Raw genomic sequence first — 18,847 nt, forward strand, 5'->3', positions numbered from 1 at the left:
AGTCTATTTTCCCGCCTTTTCCGCGCCCAGCAGCAGCTTCCTTTGCCCCTCCCAACTTCCACCCTGCGCGCAGTCGCAGATCGCCGCTGCTGTCAGTCCACCCGCGCCCCCTCAAAGCTTCCCCTAGCAACAAGCTCGGGCTCAGAGCGAAGGCGGGGCGAGCGCATGCGCTGCAGCTGTGTCTACCGCCAGTCGTGGGACAGAGTGCCGGGCTCCTCCCCTTGCAAGCCTAGCCCTTCTCCCCGCCTCCTCCGGCCCGGGGTCCGCGTGGCGGGGCGGGCGCGCACTCGGGCTTGGCGGCTGCCGGTCTCCCAGGCCGCGGCAGTGAGGAGAGAGGGCGGGGCTGAGTCCTCTGCGCCCCCGCCCCCTTTAGCCCGGCGTCCCTACCGCGCCTGCGCGCTCCCGCCCGGTCTCCATCTTGGAATTGGGAGGAAGAGGGAGAGGGAGACCGGGACGAGACCGGGGCTGTGGTGCGGAGAGAGGCTGAGACGGAGAAGAGGAGAGGCAGAGAGGGCGCGGGGACCGTCAGCAGCGCCTTAGCTACAATCTTCCAGCTATTCTCGGAAGAGAGAAGGGAGAGGGAGGAGGTCGGGGCGGGAGTGGGGGCTGTCACCCTCGGACCCCGGCGTGAGAGGGGCCGTGCGGCCGGACGTCCTCGGGGTGGGCCCCCAGTCGGTGGCCGAAGACCTACAGCTCAGGCCCCTGGGTCCCAAATTTCCAGGCTTTGCCCCTCCTCCCTTCTCAGATACCCGGGTAACAGTCCTCATAGTCCAGATATCCGGGACTCGGGTCCCAACCTCTCTAAACCTGGGTCTCTGTTTCATAGAATTTCAAATATCAGGTTCAGGCCCCTGCGTGCACCAGTATCTGGGGTTCATTCCCCGGGCGTTCAAATATCGGATTCATTCTCCATCCCGTTCAGATATTCGGGGTTCAGACCCCACAATCAGAAATCCGGAATTCGGCAGCTGTCGCCCTCGACGAGGGGGAGGACTGGACCGCGAGGTCAGATTAGGTTGTCACCCCCTCCCCTCCAGGGGAGGCTTCCCGGGCCCGCCCCTCAGGAAGGGCGAAAGCCGAGGAAGAGGTGGCAAGGGGAAAGGTCTCCTTGCCCCTCTCCCTGCTTGGCAGAGCCGCTGGAGGACCCCAGGCGGAAGCGGAGGCGCTGGGGCACCATAGTGACCCCTACCAGGTGAGACACGGGGTGCAGGGGCGCGGGTCCCTGTGTCTAGTTCTGAGAAGAAAGGGTGCGCCTTTCTGAGAAGCTGGACTTGGGTAGGCCCTCTCAGGATGGGGAAGCCCAGCTGAGCGAGTGGTCAGCCTCTGGCTAGCCTTGCCTTCTGTTGCCACCCCCTTCCCTTTCCTGTTCCCTTCATTGTGTCTGGTTGGTGGGGGACCTCAGGTGACAGGGTCTCTGATGTCACCGGGGTTCACACCCTAGGGTGCTTCAGCTAATCAGATGGATTTGCACTTCAGTCTTCTCCCCTTCACTTTGCCCCTCACAGCCACCTCTCCTCCCTGATATGCCCCATTCTCCTGGCTATTCTGTGGTTTTGATTCCCATGCCTCTGATTCCCATGGTGGGTCTGCTTATCTGCTTTTCAGGCCTGGTCTGGTTGGATTTCTTGTCCTTGCAAGGAAGTGTGTGTATATGTGTTTGTGTGTGTACGTGTGTGTGTGTGCTTGGAGGTGCCTGGCAATGTTTTCCTCCAGCTGCAGTTACCTTCCAACCTCTTGCTGTGATGGTGTCAATAATCTCATCCATTTGTCAAACGATCTGTCTTTTACAAAGTGCTTTGACAGCCATTCTCTCATGTGACATCCCCGCATTCACCCTGTGGGGGCCTCTTTTATTGTCATCTTCCCATTTTACAGTTGAGAACATTGAGGCCCAGAGAGGTTGCCCAAGGTCACACAGTGGCAGAACCAGAATTTGAACTCAAGTCCTCAATCACATCTTTCCCTGATGCATGCCTGGTTCTTGCCATCTCTTTTCCTCTGAGTTTGGGCTCGGCCAGGGGTCCCTAGGAGTCCAGGCTGGAGTGAGGTTTAAGAATGGGGATGAGATGAGCTTCCTTTCCAGGAGGGCTCTACTCAGAAGCTTTTCCTGATGGGAGCCTCTGGCTTTTGCCTCTGCCTCATGGAGTTTTCTATCCACTGTGACCTTCATCTTTACCCCGATCCCAGGGTTTGGCCTAGATTCCTGAGAGGGCTCTCTCCTGACAAATGGTAGCACTAGTGGCATCTTTTAACTGTTCAAGCCAAGCTGTTGGGGTAGAATGATCCCCCAAAGGATTAAAGCTTTGTGGGGACCTTGGAGGCAGGGAAGGAAAAATCCACATGCTGAGTGTCTGCATGGTGTTCCTAAGTATGAGATCTCATTAAAATCTTAACAACAGCTCCATGCTGTAATCCATTTCACTGAAGAGAAGACCAAGAACTAGAAGGAACTTATTCAAAGCCCTGTTGCTGTACATTGCAGACGGGATGTACTGGTAGCATAGCTTAGGAACAGATAGATACGGGTTTCCTCATCTGTAGAATGGAGATAACATTGTTCGTTTTGGAAGGTGGTTATGATTTAGCACAGACCTTGGTTATTGTTCAAGTGTTTGTTGTTATTATGGGGAAGGGGACCTGCATGATGTTTTGCCAGTGGGTGGCACCCCTCCATGTGGCCTAGGTTAGCATTCTGGGGCCTTGTGTTGGTAAAGAGGTCAGGAAGATTCCTTTGGCAAGTTGAGAGCACCTGCCTTTGTGTGTGGGTGTGTGGTGCTGGTGAGGGGTGCTTGGCACTGTTGCTGGCAGAAGGGAGAAAAGGGCCGGCTTTGAGCAACCTGGGAGCTGCTGAGGGCTGAGCAGAGAGCAATCAATCAGTCTCCCAGGCTATTCTGAGCCCTCTGCACCCTGGGGGCCCACTGGAGAGTCAGGCTCCCTCCTTGCCCTCCAGCTTCCAGTTGGGCTGAGACAAAATTAACAACACAACAGGAAACAATGCATGACAGAATAAATTACATGCTAAAATTGTTGGGTGCTTTTGAGTAGCTAGAACTCTGCCCCAGGAGTCCAGCTCTGCTGAAGGCTCCTTTGTGCCTAAATTCTGACAAGTGCTTAGGCTGGAGCCTGTCTTGGAATCTCCTTGAGGGTTTTGGTTCTGGTATCCTGCAGGAACTTTCTCCGGGTGTTTGGCTGGGTGCCCTAGGTGCTCTTCCCAATGGCTGGAGTGGTCAGGACAGGCTTCCTGCAAGAGGGGAGCTGAGCTTGGGGTGACAGCTGAGAAAGTAATGGATACTGGCCTAGCCAGGGAGCAGAAGGTCCTGTTCTCTGACCTTGGAGAAGTCCTTTTTCTTCTCTGTGCCTCAGTGACCTCACCTAGGAAATGGTGATCATGATTCTGCCCTGCCTGTTTCGAAGGGCTGCTCTGAAATCATAGTGATGGAGGACCAGCTTTGGACAAGACACTTAACCTTGCTGAGCCTGTTTCTTTATCTGTAAGTTAGGGGAAATCATAATACTTGCTTCATAAGGTTGTAGTGAGGACTGAATAGAGATAATGCACGTAAGGTACTCAATAAATGTTATTTGTACCCTGCAAATGTCCTGTACCTGTGTGTGATGCTTATGCAATTGGACAGGACAAGTAAGGTGGCCCAGAGCACAGAGAGGCCCTCATAGCCAGATGCCATTTATATCCCTATTCTTCCCATTCTAGATCTCCCCCTGCCCTTTTTGAGAGTGACTCTGCGGGCTCCTCTGGGCCAGTACCCACTTCTAACAATGGACGGATTTCCACCGCCTCCGGCCTGGCCATTTCCTGTTCTCTTCCAGGGTGTGAGAGGTTGAGGGAGGAGGGGGCCTCAGCGCCAAGGGGAACAGAAAGGTGCCTGGAAACAGTTGGGGTATAGGACTTATGGGACAGGACACTTGGGGCTCTGGAGTGCTGGCTGGGAAGCAGAATGTTTTATCCTTGAGGGGAGATACAGGGGCTATAGGGAAATGAGAACTTGTTGAGCGCCGAAGGGGGTGGTGAGGATGCTTAGCTTCCCAGAATCTTCCTAGCAGTTTTAGGGACTCCAGGGACCCAGCCCGCGTGATCTGGTTGCCAGGGCAACTTCATTTTTTGGAGCTTTGATGTTGTTCCTAATCTCCCCCTCCCCTTCCTCAGCAGTGCCTCCTCCTCATCAGGGAATGAGGGGAGGAGATGGCAGAAACTTGATGGGTCCCTTCCTCTCCCTGAAGGCTCAATCCTTGATCTAAGGGTCCCATTTCCATTCCTCAGGCCAGGCCCCACTCTCAGGGCCCCCAGGGGCCACCATGCCAGCTGGGGGCCGGGCCGGGAGCCTGAAGGACCCAGATGTGGCTGAGCTCTTCTTCAAGGATGACCCAGAAAAGCTCTTCTCTGACCTCCGGGAAATTGGCCATGGCAGCTTTGGAGCCGTATACTTTGTGAGTTGGGTCTTGGGAGGGTGTAATAGGGATGGGGACTCTTCCTACCCCTGTGGACCTCCCAACAGCCCTTGCACACTACTCCATCACACTGGTCTTTCCTGCCTTCTCTTGCTGGGCCAGCAAGTCTTCCCATGCCCGGCTCTCAATGGGGCCTTCAACACCTTCTGGTCTGGTCCTCTAGGCCCGGGATGTCCGGAATAGTGAGGTGGTGGCCATCAAGAAGATGTCCTACAGTGGGAAGCAGTCCAATGAGGTGGGCCAGGTGCAATACAGCCAGGTTGGGGACAGGGGACTCCTGTCTCAAGATGCAAGCTGGGTAACCTCTGCCTACCCTGACCCCCTAGAAATGGCAAGACATCATCAAGGAGGTGCGGTTCTTACAGAAGCTCCGGCATCCCAACACCATTCAGTACCGGGGCTGTTACCTGAGGGAGCACACGGCTTGGGTGAGCTGGTGCCAGATTCTGGCCTGATCTTTACTCCTACTCATGCCCGTCCTTATCGTAGTCCAGTCTCTTAGGTGGTCCCTGTTCGTGGTGCTGTTGTGGGATCTTGGGAAGGAGGAAGTCTCTTTTGACCGCTTTAGTCCTCAGACATACCCACTGAGCAACAGCCTGGCTCAGAGTGACACAGGCTGTTAGCAGGTGGGACAGGTCACTGTGGGCTGGAGAAGGTGGAGATTGAATGGGAGTTTGAAGGGATTCAGATGGGCAGTGGTGAATGTCTTGGGCCCAGAGTCCGGAAACTCTCCCACCACCCCCTCATTGTCTCCAGTTGCGCTTCCTCCCTGTCATCACCCCGGGGACATAGCTTGAGTACAGGACAGTCGAGGAAGCTCTGTTTTGAGTCCCTGCCCAGGAGACTCTGATCTCTGACCCTTGTCTCTTCCTTAGCTGGTAATGGAGTATTGCCTGGGCTCAGCTTCTGACCTTCTAGAAGGTAAGTGACTGATAGGCCAATAAGTGGAGAAGGGAGAAGAGCAGGGGAGCCATAGGGAAGGGTTAAGGGGAGTTTATTCCAGTCCCACCCTTGCGCTCCCTCGGGTTGATGTTCTTCCTCACTCTCCAGTGCACAAGAAACCCCTTCAGGAGGTAGAGATCGCAGCTGTGACCCACGGGGCGCTTCAGGGCCTGGCATATCTGCACTCCCACAACATGATCCATAGGTACAAGCAGCACCGGCAGTGCCTGGGAGGGGAGTGCTATCTGCACCACCTGTCACTTAGCTGGGCTGCCCCTGCCTAGCTTTCTTGAGACACATGTCTCATCCCTGTACTTTGCCTCTGGCAGGGATGTGAAGGCTGGAAACATCCTGCTGTCAGAGCCAGGGTTAGTGAAGCTAGGGGACTTTGGTTCTGCGTCCATCATGGCACCCGCCAACTCCTTCGTGGGCACCCCATACTGGTGAGTGAGTGAGTGGTGGTGAGTGGAGAGACCTCCCAGCATGTTGGGAGTAGGAGTGACAGGGTCTCGGCGGGTGATTTGCCTCTCTCTCCTGACCATTCTCCTAGGATGGCACCTGAGGTGATCCTGGCCATGGATGAGGGGCAGTACGATGGCAAAGTGGACGTCTGGTCCTTGGGGATAACCTGCATCGAGCTGGGTAAGAACATCCTCCCTGTTCCCTCATCATCTTTTCCATTCTTTCCTGTTAGTTCCCAGACTCCGGACTACCCCCTTCTCCTAGGGATGGGATCCCAGGCCTCCAAGTTCCTGTCCGTTGTGACTCTACCCTGGAGCCCCAATACAGGCAGCTGGCAAATTCTGCCAGCTCTTAGGCCTAGAGATTTTGTAGCATTCATCTCTTCCTGTCCACTACCCTGGTTCTGAATCTTTTCTTAGTGCCCACCATGTGCTGTGCCATGGACTGTGATTCTGGAGGGATAGCAGTGAATGAAAATCCTGCCCTCATGGAACTTACATTTGATTTAGGGAAACCAGGCAGGCACGTTTTCTTTCAATGTGATGAACGCTGTGTGGAGAAGTTACAGGAGCGGTTCAAATGTAAAACAGGGGACTTGACCTAGTTTAGGGGCTGAAGAAGGCCTCCTTGTAGGAGAATATTGAAGCCAACCCGCAAGATAAATAATAGCTGTTTGCAGAATGTAGGGAAGAGCTTTCCAGGCAGAGAGAACAGCATGTGAGAGGCCTAGAGGTAAGTGCAGGCCTGGGGAACTGGGACTAGCTTCAGTTATTTGGAACCTAGTATGTAATACAGAGAATATTGAAGGATAAGGCCAGAGAGTTAGGTCCAAGTGAGTTCCTAAGGCCTTGAAGCCATGCCAAGGTTCTCATCTCTGTCAGCCAGCACTATTGAAACAATTCTTTAATGAGGTAGGTAACCTTTATAAGGCTTCTAACACAATGCCAGGCACAAAACAGTTGCCGTTAGTTTCTCTTATCAACAGCCTCCTGCAGTGATCTCTCCAGTCTCTTCTCCCTTCCAGTCTGTCTTAAGTACTGATGCCAGAGAGGTCTGCCTAAGCTCAGTGCTGTCATTTCACTCCCTGTTTGGAGCCATGAGTGGCCCCTTGTTGCCTTCGAGACTGAAGCCATCCCCATCCTTCCTCCCACCAACCTAGAGGCTTTGCTTCCTAAATGCTGGCCCTTTCCTTCATGGGCTCCACCCTCTGAGTGTGTCATGAACTCTTCCGCTTCCTTGCCTTGGTTCGTATTGGGTCCTCTGCCCGAGGTCAGAGATTTGGACGAGCCCTCCTCCTCCATCTTCACAGTCTCCATTTACCATTAGATGCCAGGCCCAGACAGTTGATGAAAAATGTAAGAAACAGACCCAAGTATAAGAAAAAGCTAGATCTGTCCATTTTATTTCTAGTTTTTGGAAGAGATGTGGATACAGAGAAATATTACTCTACTATTGAAAAAAATATATATCAAGTCTGATTATAAATGTCAACTCATACTAAGTCAATATCAGGGAAGCAGTGTGGAGAAGGATGTGGCAAACTGGAGATTGCTGTTTCCATAGAAAGAGGGCAGCTAATGCTTATCTCCAGACCACTGTTATGCAGTAATGTAGACTCCATTTCACCAGATTTAATTCTTAAGGAGAAACTGGAAACTTGTATTATTATTTGATTATTACTTTTGGCAGTTAATTTTAAAAATCACCGTTTAGGCCAAAACAACATGACATTTGTCTGGGCTACAAGGGACTCTTAGCGACTCTTAGCTTGCACTTACCTTTCCAATCTCAGGGCTTTTTACAAAGCCCTTCTCTGAATTCCCTGAAGATATGCTAGCTTGAAGGCTCACTGCATACTCTCAACTTCCCAGCCACTTCCCTGTTTCCCTCTTATACCAGTTAATACTTTGATGTTATTTTTTCAGTCCTATTTAATCTTCTCTTTTAGACTGGAGGTTCCTTGAGGGTGGGGCCTAATTTTTGTTTTTATCTTCCCCATAGCAATTATCAAGTTATCTGCTCCCTTTGGCACCTAAGAAGTATTAGTTGGGGTGATAACTGAATGGCTGTCCCTCTGCCTTCGTTACTGCTTTTGTGGATGTTATTTTCTTTGACCCCTATTCCACCCGTGTGCAGTGGAGAGGATGGGTGTTGTATTTTACAGAGGAAGGAATTAACTGAGACGCAACAGGATGATGGGAACTTCTCAAGGTCATGTGGCAAGGAAGTCAAGGAATTGGGGTTTGAACCCAAGTCGTCTCAGTTCCATTCCATTGTCCTCTACCCCCTGCCACCTCTCACCTTCTTCCCTTTCACCTTTTTCTGTAGCTGAACGGAAACCACCGCTCTTTAACATGAATGCGATGAGTGCCTTATACCACATTGCACAGAACGAATCCCCCGTGCTCCAGTCAGGACACTGGTGAGGACTGAGATTGCGAATCTGGGCCCAGGGGTTAGGCCATGGGGTATGGATGCCTGACTCATGCCTTCCCCACCCCTCTCCCACCCTCCTGTGACTTTCAGGTCTGAGTACTTCCGGAATTTTGTCGACTCCTGTCTTCAGAAAATCCCTCAAGACAGACCAACCTCAGAGGTTCTCCTGAAGGTGAGGGCCTGCTGGCCTAGCATTCTCCTGGAACTGTAGCTTGTTACAGCCACAAGAACCCCCAGGGAAATTAGTGGTTCCCAGTTCCTCCTCCACCAAGAGCTTCGTTGATGAATTCCCACCCCATCCCCAATGCCCAGTGGACTCTGTTTTACAAGATTTTGTCTACCAGACTGCCTTAATTTATTAAGTAATAAACTGTTTTCCCATCTTTTATTAATCAAAGATTTATATAATTGCCAGCCAGAGCTTCTGGTCAGCGTGTGATAACCAGGGTTGCCCCACTGATCTGATGTAATGCAAGCCAAAAGCTTGTGTAGCCTTATCATGGGTAAATGTATGATTTCCCTTAGGTGTTTTTTGAATTATCAAAAATGGAGGGGCCCCATTCCCTTCACAGACCCATGGGGGCCTGAGGAGCCCTAGTTGGAAACTTCAGATTATGTAGTTGGACCCACTTGTTTTATAATTGTAGGATACTGTATGAAGCCCAGAGGGGCCTCATGACATGTCCAAGGTCACATAGCCCTTTAGTAGAGGAGCTGGACGAGAATCCAGTTCTCCTGACTGTCCCTGCCTGTCAGCCATGCTTAGAGGAAGAAGAGTCTGTCTGGAGAGTAGGTACTGGGTGGTACAGAAAATTATTGTGAGAGAAGGGCTTGGGATAAGGCCAGCATCAACCCATGGTGGGCGTGGGCCCCAGAAGAGTGCCTCAGGCCTGAGGGAATGCCAAGGGCTGTGGGTTGTGGGGGGAAGGGGAGTTGGCAGCAGACCTCAGTGCCCTCTTCCCCCAGCACCGCTTTGTGCTCCGGGAGCGGCCACCCACAGTCATCATGGACCTGATCCAGAGGACCAAGGATGCCGTGCGGGAGCTGGACAACCTGCAGTACCGCAAGATGAAGAAGATCCTGTTCCAAGAGGCACCCAACGGCCCTGGTGCCGAGGCCCCAGAGGAGGAAGAGGTGACCCAGCTTGCCCTAACACCCCTCTTTATACCCCATGTGTGCCTGCCCCCTGCAGCTGCTTGGCCCCTTCCCCAGCCCTACTCACACCACCATCTTCCCATGCTACCTCCATGCATATGCCCCAGGGCTTCCCCTTCCCTGCCCAGCAGCCTACGCCCTGTTCGCAGGAGGCCGAGCCCTACATGCACCGGGCCGGGACTCTGACCAGCCTCGAGAGTAGCCACTCAGTGCCCAGCATGTCCATCAGCGCCTCCAGCCAGAGCAGCTCCGTCAACAGCCTAGCAGATGCCTCAGACAACGAGGAAGAGGAAGAGGAGGAGGAGGAAGAGGAGGAGGAGGAAGAAGGCCCCGAAGCCCGGGAGATGGCCATGATGCAGGAGGGGGAGCACACAGTCACCTCTCACAGCTCCATTATCCACCGGCTGCCGGTACACAGCTCACCCCTGGGGGACCCGAGCCACCTGCTCTAGAACCGCCTGGGTCTTTGCCCTCCTTCCCTAAGTGCAGCACTTCTCTGAGTCTGATTGGCTGTCCTCAGGTAGCTCTCTTTGGACCCAGTGGCCTCTGAGCCTTGGGTGTTCCTTCTGTCTCCCTCTAGGGCTCTGACAACCTATATGATGACCCCTACCAGCCAGAGATAACCCCCAGCCCTCTCCAGCCGCCTGCAGCCCCAGCTCCCACTTCCACCACCTCTTCCGCCCGCCGCCGGGCCTACTGCCGTAACCGGGACCACTTTGCCACCATCCGAACCGCCTCCCTGGTGAGTGTAGCCATCCTCACTCAGCCTGCTCGCTGTCTGTTTTTTAAGTCTTTTTAAGTCTAGAAATGATTTCCTCCCTGTGGCATGGGATTGAGTCTGGATTCTACCCTCATTTTCTGTTGCTGGCTCCTGCCTGCTCCCCTTAACCCTCCTGCTTCCCTCCTCTTCCCAGTGGACTGTTTTGGTCATATGGCCCAATCTAGGTGTTTCTAGCTTGGCAAACTCTTACTCCATTTTTGTGGCCTGACTTAACTGACATCTCCTGGGTTGCCTTCCCAGGCTCCTCTGGTGAGTCAGGTGCTTCACAGTTGTGTGCCAGGGAAGCCCAGTGCTGGGGGAGCCCTATGCCTGTGGAGCCCTGTGCTGGGGGTGTCCAGTGCTGGGGGAGCCCTGTGCCGGGGGTGCCTTGTGCTTGGGTGGTCCTGAACAGCATCATGATAGGTTTGCCAGATTCTGTGCCCCAGAGGGCAGGGATGGTGTTCAGATATCTGTCTCATGCCAGCAGTTAGCTCTCAGGCTTACACACAGGCCTGTGTTAACCCTCCCAGCCCCCCTGGGAGGGGAAGGGTAAGATTCCATTGGAGAAATGAGACACCTGTGGCTCAGAGGGGCCACTTGCCCCAGTGCCTTTGGTGGCTCTCCGCTCCTGTAAGCAGGCCCTTAGTCCTCTCCTAAAATCAACTCATGGCAGTCTTTCTCAGTTCACAGGAAAAAGTGTTTAGGCTTTTCATAAAACATAGCTTTTCATCTATGTTTTTAATAAGCCTTTAGATCACGTTCCTGCTGAGCTGCATTTGAGCGTCAACAATCCCCTTAGAGGCCACTGATTCAGTCTAGTATGTTCTTATGGCCTCTGCTTGGTGCTGGTTGTGTTCCAACAATTCTTCAGATCCCATGGTGTTGTGCGGTACTGTGCAGAGAGGTCTTGACTGCCAGGGGCTTGGCTGCCGGGACTAGTTTGAGAGCCACTCATAGAGTCAATTGAGAATGAGACCTGAGATCAGACTTTGGATGAAGGTGTCCAAGCCCAGTGTTCTTGTTATTCCAGCATCTTGTGGCCCCGATCCCAGCTCAATACCTGGGGAGTGATAGGCCAACCATGTTTGCTGAAGGGGAAGGAAGCCAACACTTATTAGATAGAGTCCGAACTTACCCCACAGCCCCTATGAGGAGGTATTATTTCCCCATTTAACAGATGAGGGAACTGGTGCTTTGAGAAGTTAACTTACTTGAGATCACATGCTTGGTAAGTGGCAAAGCTGGGATTTGATCCCAGGTCTGTCTGACTCACTGTTTCAAATTAGTATGGATTGTTCCTACTTTTGTGCCAGGCCCTGTGCTCGCCACCTTTTATCATTCGGTCACACCAACTTGTGAAGTAGATAATATCAGCATTATCCAGTTGAGGAAACAGGCTAGAGCGGCCGTGTGTGAGGAAGGTGTTAAATGAGAATGAAACCCATGAGTTGAAAACCCATGCTCTTCCCCACGGAAGACCCCTTGTGTTAATTAACTAGGGGCCAGGCTGATCCCCAGCTCTCACCCTCTCTCCTTCCCCAGGTCAGCCGTCAGATCCAGGAGCATGAGCAGGACTCTGCGCTGCGGGAGCAGCTGAGCGGCTATAAGCGGATGCGACGACAGCACCAGAAGCAGCTGCTGGCCCTGGAGTCACGGCTGAGGGGTGAACGGGAGGAGCACAGTGCACGGCTGCAGCGGGAGCTTGAGGCGCAGCGGGCTGGCTTTGGGGCAGAGGCGGAAAAGCTGGCCCGGCGGCACCAGGCCATAGGTGAGAAGGAGGCACGAGCTGCCCAGGCCGAGGAGCGGAAGTTCCAGCAGCACATCCTTGGGCAGCAGAAGAAGGAGCTGGCCGCCCTGCTGGAGGCACAGAAGCGGACCTACAAACTTCGCAAGGAACAGCTGAAGGAGGTGAGCTAGGGCTGCTTGGGGGTGGAGCCGATGGCGAGCCAGGTGGGTCCTGACCCTGCTTCCCTCTGCCCTCGCCCAGGAGCTCCAGGAGAACCCCAGCACTCCCAAGCGGGAGAAGGCCGAGTGGCTGCTGCGGCAGAAGGAGCAGCTCCAGCAGTGCCAGGCGGAGGAGGAAGCAGGGCTGCTGCGGCGGCAGCGCCAGTACTTTGAGCTGCAGTGTCGCCAGTACAAGCGCAAGATGTTGCTGGCTCGGCACAGCCTGGACCAGGACCTGCTGCGGGAGGTAGGCATCCCAATCTCTGTTCCCCTCCCGCTCACTCGTGGATCCCAGGGACCCACCCTTTTCCATTTGCCTCATTCTTGTCTTCTTTCTCCTTGGCCCTCGAGTGTTACAGTTCAGCTTTGCTTCAGTGCCCCTTTTACTTCTCATCCCCAACAGACCCTGCCAGAATTTCCTTAGGCCTCTTTTCCCAGGCCAGGGAGGAGCTTGCCTCCCCTACACCCTCATCTCCTGCCATCCCCAGCTCCCTCTGCCAAGGAGCCCTGGCCCCTCACTTCCTTGATACTGACCAGGCCCTGGGCCCTGTGTTTCTTCCGCCATCCCCAGCTCCCTCTGCCAAGGAGCCCTGGCCTCTCACTTCCTTGATACTGACCAGGCCCCGGGCCCTGCATTTCTTCTGCCTCAGGACCTGAACAAGAAGCAGACCCAGAAGGACTTGGAGTGTGCACTGCTGCTTCGGCAGCACGAGGCCACGCGGGAGCTGGAGCTGCGGCAGCTCCAGGCCGTGCAGCGCACGCGGGCTGAGCTCACCCGCCTGCAGCACCAGACGGAGCTGGGCAACCAGCTGGAGTACAACAAGCGGCGTGAGCAAGAGTTGCGGCAGAAGCATGCGGCCCAGGTTCGCCAGCAGCCCAAGAGCCTCAAAGTACGTGCAGGCCAGCGCCCCCCGGGCCTTCCACTCCCCATTCCTGGGGCTCTGGGCCCACCCAACACAGGCACCCCTATAGAAGAGCAGCCCTGCTCACCTGGCCAGGAGGCAGTCCTGGACCAAAGAATGCTTGGCGAGGAGGAGGAAGCAGTTGGAGAGAGAAGGATTCTGGGAAAGGAAGGGGCCACTTTGGAGCCCAAGCAGCAGAGGATTCTGGGGGAAGAATCAGGAGCCCCTAGTCCCAGTCCACAAAAACATGGGAGCCTGGTTGATGAGGAAGTTTGGGGTCTGCCTGAGGAGATAGAGAAGCTTAGGGTGCCCTCCCTTGTACCCCAGGAGAGGAGCATTGTTGGCCAGGAGGAGGCTGGGACGTGGAGCTTGTTGGGGAAGGAGGATGGGAGTCTTCTGGGTGAGGAGTTTGAGCTTGGCTGGGTCCAGGGCCCAGCACTGACTCCCGTCCCCGAGGAGGAGGAAGAAGAGGAAGAGGGGGCTCCGATTGGGACCCCTAGGGATCCTGGAGATGGTTGTCCTTCCCCCGACATCCCTCCTGAACCCCCTCCAACACACCTGAGGCCCTGCCCTGCCAGCCAGCTCCCTGGACTCCTGTCCCATGGCCTCCTGGCCGGCCTCTCCTTTGCAGTGGGGTCCTCCTCTGGCCTCCTGCCCCTTCTGCTGCTGCTGCTGCTTCCATTGCTGGCAGCCCAGGGTGGGGGTGGCCTGCAGGCAGCGCTGCTGGCCCTTGAGGTGGGGCTGGTGGGTCTGGGGGCCTCCTACCTGCTCCTTTGTACAGCCCTGTACCTGCCCTCCAGTCTTTTCCTACTCCTGGCCCAGGGTACCGCACTGGGGGCCGTCCTGGGCCTGAGCTGGCGCCGAGGCCTCATGGGTGTTCCCCTGGGCCTTGGAGCTGCCTGGCTCTTAGCTTGGCCAGGCCTAGCTCTACCTCTGGTGGCTATGGCAGCGGGGGGCAGATGGGTGCGGCAGCAGGGCCCCCGGGTGCGCCGGGGCATATCTCGACTCTGGTTGCGGGTTCTGCTGCGCCTGTCACCCATGGCCTTCCGGGCCCTGCAGGGCTGTGGGGCTGTGGGGGACCGGGGTCTGTTTGCACTGTACCCCAAAACCAACAAGGATGGCTTCCGCAGCCGCCTGCCTGTCCCTGGGCCCCGGCGGCGTAATCCCCGCACCACCCAACACCCATTAGCCCTGTTGGCAAGGGTCTGGGTCCTGTGCAAGGGCTGGAACTGGCGTCTGGCACGGGCCAGCCAGAGTTTAGCATCCCACTTGCCCCCGTGGGCCATCCACACACTGGCCAGCTGGGGCCTGCTTCGGGGTGAACGGCCCACCCGAATCCCCCGGCTACTACCACGCAGCCAGCGCCAGCTAGGGCCCCCTGCCTCCCGCCAGCCACTGCCAGGGACTCTAGCCGGGCGGAGGTCACGCACCCGCCAGTCCCGGGCCCTGCCCCCCTGGAGGTAGCTGACTCCAGCCCTTCCAGCCCAAATCTAGAGCATTGAGCACTTTATCTCCCACGACTCAGTGAAGTTTCTCCAGTCCCTAGTCCTCTCTTTTCACCCACCTTCCTCAGTTTGCTCACTTACCCCAGGCCCAGCCCTTCGGACCTCTAGACAGGCAGCCTCCTCAGCCGTGGAGTCCAGCAGTCACTCTGTGTTCTCCTGGCGCTCCTCCCCTAAGTTATTGCTGTTCGCCCGCTGTGTGTGCTCATCCTCACCCTCATTGACTCAGGCCTGGGGCCAGGGGTGGTGGAGGGTGGGAAGAGTCATGTTTTTTTTCTCCTCTTTGATTTTGTTTTTCTGTCTCCCTTCCAACCTGTCCCCTTCCCCCCACCAAAAAAAGAAAAAGACAAACACAAATAAAATATCTGAGCGGAACTGTGCCTTTGGCCCAGGCTGCCTCTGTCTGCTTTGTCCTGCCGCCTAGCCTCCCCGGTATGCCCCCAGGCTGACCCTCGGCCCGGCTCCATGACCTCTTCACCCCATCTCCGTTATCTCAGCCCCTCTCACTCCTCAGCCTCATGCTCTCTGCCTTCATAGCTTCATTGCACCATGACCACCACCGGCTCTGGGGTCTGGGCCCCTGTAGAACTTCACCGAACTTCTTGGTGTCACAGAGCGCCTGTTTGCGGGTTCCTTCCAGAGGTCTTAGTTTCCAGGCCCTTGGTCTCCTCATCCCTTGCCTTTTCTCCCAACCATGGCTGCAGGGGACCAAATTGCTCTCCTGCATCAGGCATTACCCTAGTGGGTTGGGGGATGGGGCTGCAGACCCTCCACAGTAGGGGGTGCTGAGCTGGGGGCAACCAGGCGGAGTATGAAGGCTGTGGCAGCAGGATTGAGTGTGGGCCTGGAGTGGGAGCTGAGTGTGTGAGGGGCCGGGCTGGAATGCGGATCTGGTCAGGGTGGTAGCTGCTGGCCGGTTGAACTTGTCAGGCCCTTTCTGGCCACCTCCTTTGCCCCTTTCTCCTCTGCGGCCCAAAACGGGGCAGCCCCTTCTTACCCATTTCTCAGCTCGGTGCTTCTCCTCCTTCCCTGCCTTCCTCCCTGAGCTGCTGGACCTGGGACTTCCTGTGTCTGTCCTTAGTCGTGTTGCTTTCTTCACGGGTGTTTTGTGTGACTGGTTCTTCTCGCTTGTTCTCGTGCACATTCTCATATTTGCTCACGTGCTTCTGTCTCTAGGTCACAGTCTCTCCCTCTTTGCCTGGTCAGAGCTTCCAAGATCCTCAGTTCCCTGTCCAGTAACTCCGATGTTCTTTCTCGTGGGTATCGCACCCAACTCCGTGCACGTGCTCTTGGAACCTCTTGTCTTCTCTGCATCTCTTGCCCATCGAGACCTTCCTGATCTCTCTCAACACGATCCCACCTCTCCATGTCTGTCTGTCTGTATACAGCTCCCCCCACCCCCTCTGTCTAACATGTTTTCTGTTTCTCTCCCTCTCCCTGTCTCTGCTTCTGTCTCCTCTCCTCTTCTCTCTCTTCTCCCCATTTCCCCTGGTTGTTCCTCCTCTTCCTCCTCCTCTTCCCCGCTGCCCCCATCTCCCCTTGATCCGTCCACTGCATAGTCTAAGGAGCTGCAGATCAAGAAGCAGTTCCAGGAGACGTGTAAGATCCAGACTCGGCAGTACAAGGCTCTGCGAGCACACTTGCTGGAGACCACGCCCAAAGCTCAGCACAAGAGCCTCCTTAAGCGGCTCAAGGAAGAGCAGACCCGCAAGCTGGCGATCTTGGCGGAGCAGTATGACCAGTCCATCTCAGAGATGCTCAGCTCACAGGCGGTGAGGCCTGGGGTCCAGGGAGGGAATGCGCTAGAGGCCAGGCTCTGTACTTTGCTTTAGAGAAATGGACGGTGCAGGGCATGCACAGAGCTGGGGCTTTTTTACTTGGGAAACTCACATACTCTCCCTCTGTTTGTGTTCTCCACAATGATTTATTTCATATTCTCCTCAGTGGTTTTATTCTTTCTCTTAGTATTTTCTTAAGGTCTTGACAAAGCCATGTGCCTATTCCCAAGAACCACCAAGGAAAAGAGTGGCTATTATTTTTTTCCTGGGCCTTAGTTTAATGGGTAAACAGGGTGCAGATTAAAGTGAGTGTGGCCCTCAAGCCCATTTACTCAGACTTCTGGAGGATTTTGAAAGTTGCTGTTCTAAAAAAACGATCACACCTAACACTGGAATGGGCCACTTAAAATGTGCGGAGAGGGTGGAGAGTGGAAACGCCCCACCCAAGGCTGTTCTCTCACCCAGTCCCACCTCTCCCAGGTAACTTGTTAATAATTAACTGTATTTTGTGTTTTTTCAGTGCACATTTTGAAAAATTATATGAATTTTAAACAGATGGAATCATACTTTACATTTACTTTCTGTAACTTCTTTTTTCCACTTAATATTTCTTGGACATCTTCCCCTGTCAGTACACCTGTCTCATTTTTTTTACAGCATAGAATTTTCCATGGTATGGCTGTACCATAATTTATTTAACCCATCCCTTATTGGTGGACATTTAGGTTGTTTCCAGTATTTTGCTATCACAACGCTTCCGTGAACACCTCGAGCACATGTGCAAGTATACCTGGGGGATAGATTCTGCAGTGTAATTGCTGTGCCACAGGGTATGACCATCTTCCATTCTGATAGATGTTGAGACCGCTGCTTCTTGAAACCTTAGGGCCCAGGCCTACCTGGGGCAGGGGAGGATAGTGGGGGTGGGGGAGGAGATCCCTACAACTGGTTGTTCATCTTCCCCAGCTGCGGCTTGATGAGACCCAGGAGGCAGAGTTCCAGGCCCTTCGGCAGCAGCTTCAACAGGAGCTGGAGCTGCTCAACGCTTACCAGAGCAAGATAAAGATCCGCACAGAGAGCCAGCACGAGAGGGAGCTGCGGGAGCTGGAGCAGAGGGTCGCGCTGCGGCGGGCACTGCTGGAGCAGCGGGTAAGGGGCCGAGCCTCCAGGACTGGGGAGGGAGGGTGGGCTCCTGCCCCCGACTCTAACCTCTGTTCCGGATGCCCCAGGTGGAAGAGGAGCTGCTGGCCCTGCAGACAGGGCGCTCCGAGCGAATCCGCAGTCTGCTTGAGCGGCAGGCCCGTGAGATCGAGGCCTTCGATGCGGAAAGCATGAGGCTGGGCTTCTCCAGCATGGCTCTGGGGGGCATCCCGGCTGAAGCTGCTGCCCAGGGCTATCCTGCTCCACCCCCTGCCCCAGCCTGGCCCTCCCGTCCCGTTCCCCGTTCTGGGGCACACTGGAGCCACGGCCCTCCTCCACCAGGCATGCCCCCTCCAGCCTGGCGTCAGCCGTCTCTGCTGGCTCCCCCAGGCCCCCCAAGCTGGCTGGGGCCCCCCACACAGAGTGGGACACCCCGTGGTGGAGCCCTGCTGCTGCTAAGAAACAGCCCCCAGCCCCTGCGGCGGGCAGCCTTGGGGGGCAGTGGCAGTGAGAATGTGGGCCCCCCTGCTGCCGCGGTGCCCGGGCCCCTGAGCCGCAGCACCAGTGTCGCTTCCCACATCCTCAATGGTTCTTCCCACTTCTATTCCTGAAGTGCAGCGGGGAGGAGCAGATGAGCTGGGCAGGGCAGGGGTGGGTGGAGCCTGACCCTGGAGGGCACTGAGCTGGAGGCCCCTGCAAGGGTAGGGGACAAGATGTAGGCTCCAGCTCCCCTCAGACCTCCTCATCTCATGAGCTTCTTGGGGCTGGCCAGTGGCCCAGGGCCAGCTTGGGGATAGGTGCCTCAAGGCTGCCTGGGAGCCCCGCCTCCCTACCATGGTGCCAGGGTCTCCCTCCGCCACCTAGGAAAGGAGGGAGATGTGCGTGTCAAATATTCATCTAGTCCCCTGGGGGAGGGGAAGGGTGGGTCTAGACATACTATATTCAGAGAACTATACTACCCTCACAGTGAGGCCCTCAGACCTGCCACAGGGCAGAGCAGGTCTGGGGCCTGAGGCAGGGAGAATGAGAGGCCACCTTACTGGCAGGAAGGATGAGGATGGGGTCTTGGGGTCAGGATGCCTGGGTCTCTTCCCCTGTTACTGTCTGACGTCCTGTGCCGTCTTGTCCTTTTTTTTTTTTTTTTTTAATTGGGATCAGGGCTGGGGCGGGGAAATAAGGGAAGGACCTTGGAAGGGGCTGCTCCCAGGCCTGGGGGGCAGTCGTGGGAGCCCCTCTCAGCTGTGGGGCTGGCACAGAGCCCCAGGCAAGCTTTTAATAAACTGTTGGTTATTCTAACAGATCTCAGGACTCACCCTTCTGTCTTTGGTGTGCGTGAAGGACTGCTCAGTGGCCACTGAA

The 18,847-nt window shown here is 55.3% G+C and overlaps 1 protein-coding gene across 7 annotated transcripts; it reads left to right on the top strand.

Moving 5' to 3' along the window:
* The first annotated feature begins 168 nt into the window (after positions 1 to 168).
* On the top strand, positions 169 to 18,788 carry TAOK2 (TAO kinase 2). Of its 7 annotated transcripts, none has more exons than XM_019012071.4 (19): positions 169 to 1,192; positions 4,280 to 4,446; positions 4,631 to 4,702; positions 4,794 to 4,895; positions 5,343 to 5,388; positions 5,518 to 5,614; positions 5,739 to 5,852; positions 5,960 to 6,051; positions 8,200 to 8,293; positions 8,398 to 8,479; positions 9,274 to 9,441; positions 9,612 to 9,872; positions 10,043 to 10,204; positions 11,765 to 12,130; positions 12,210 to 12,413; positions 12,817 to 13,056; positions 16,130 to 16,342; positions 17,315 to 17,497; positions 17,578 to 18,788. In XM_019012071.4, the coding sequence occupies exons 2-19, from the start codon at positions 4,315 to 4,317 to the stop codon at positions 18,097 to 18,099; spliced, it is 3,150 nt and encodes a 1,049-aa protein (XP_018867616.2). In that variant the 5' UTR covers positions 169 to 1,192; positions 4,280 to 4,314; the 3' UTR covers positions 18,100 to 18,788. The 7 variants fall into 7 exon arrangements, with proteins under 7 accessions (XP_018867616.2, XP_018867615.1, XP_030862984.1 ...); XM_031007124.3 differs by lacking the exon at positions 17,578 to 18,788 and adding an exon at positions 17,074 to 17,178 and having other exon boundaries at positions 386 to 1,192; positions 17,315 to 17,437; XM_063700132.1 differs by lacking the exon at positions 169 to 1,192 and adding an exon at positions 1,244 to 3,491.
* Positions 18,789 to 18,847: the final 59 nt, after the last annotated feature.

This window comes from Gorilla gorilla, chromosome 18, assembly GCF_029281585.2.
Source record: "Gorilla gorilla gorilla isolate KB3781 chromosome 18, NHGRI_mGorGor1-v2.1_pri, whole genome shotgun sequence".
NCBI classification, from domain to species: domain Eukaryota; kingdom Metazoa; phylum Chordata; class Mammalia; order Primates; family Hominidae; genus Gorilla; species Gorilla gorilla.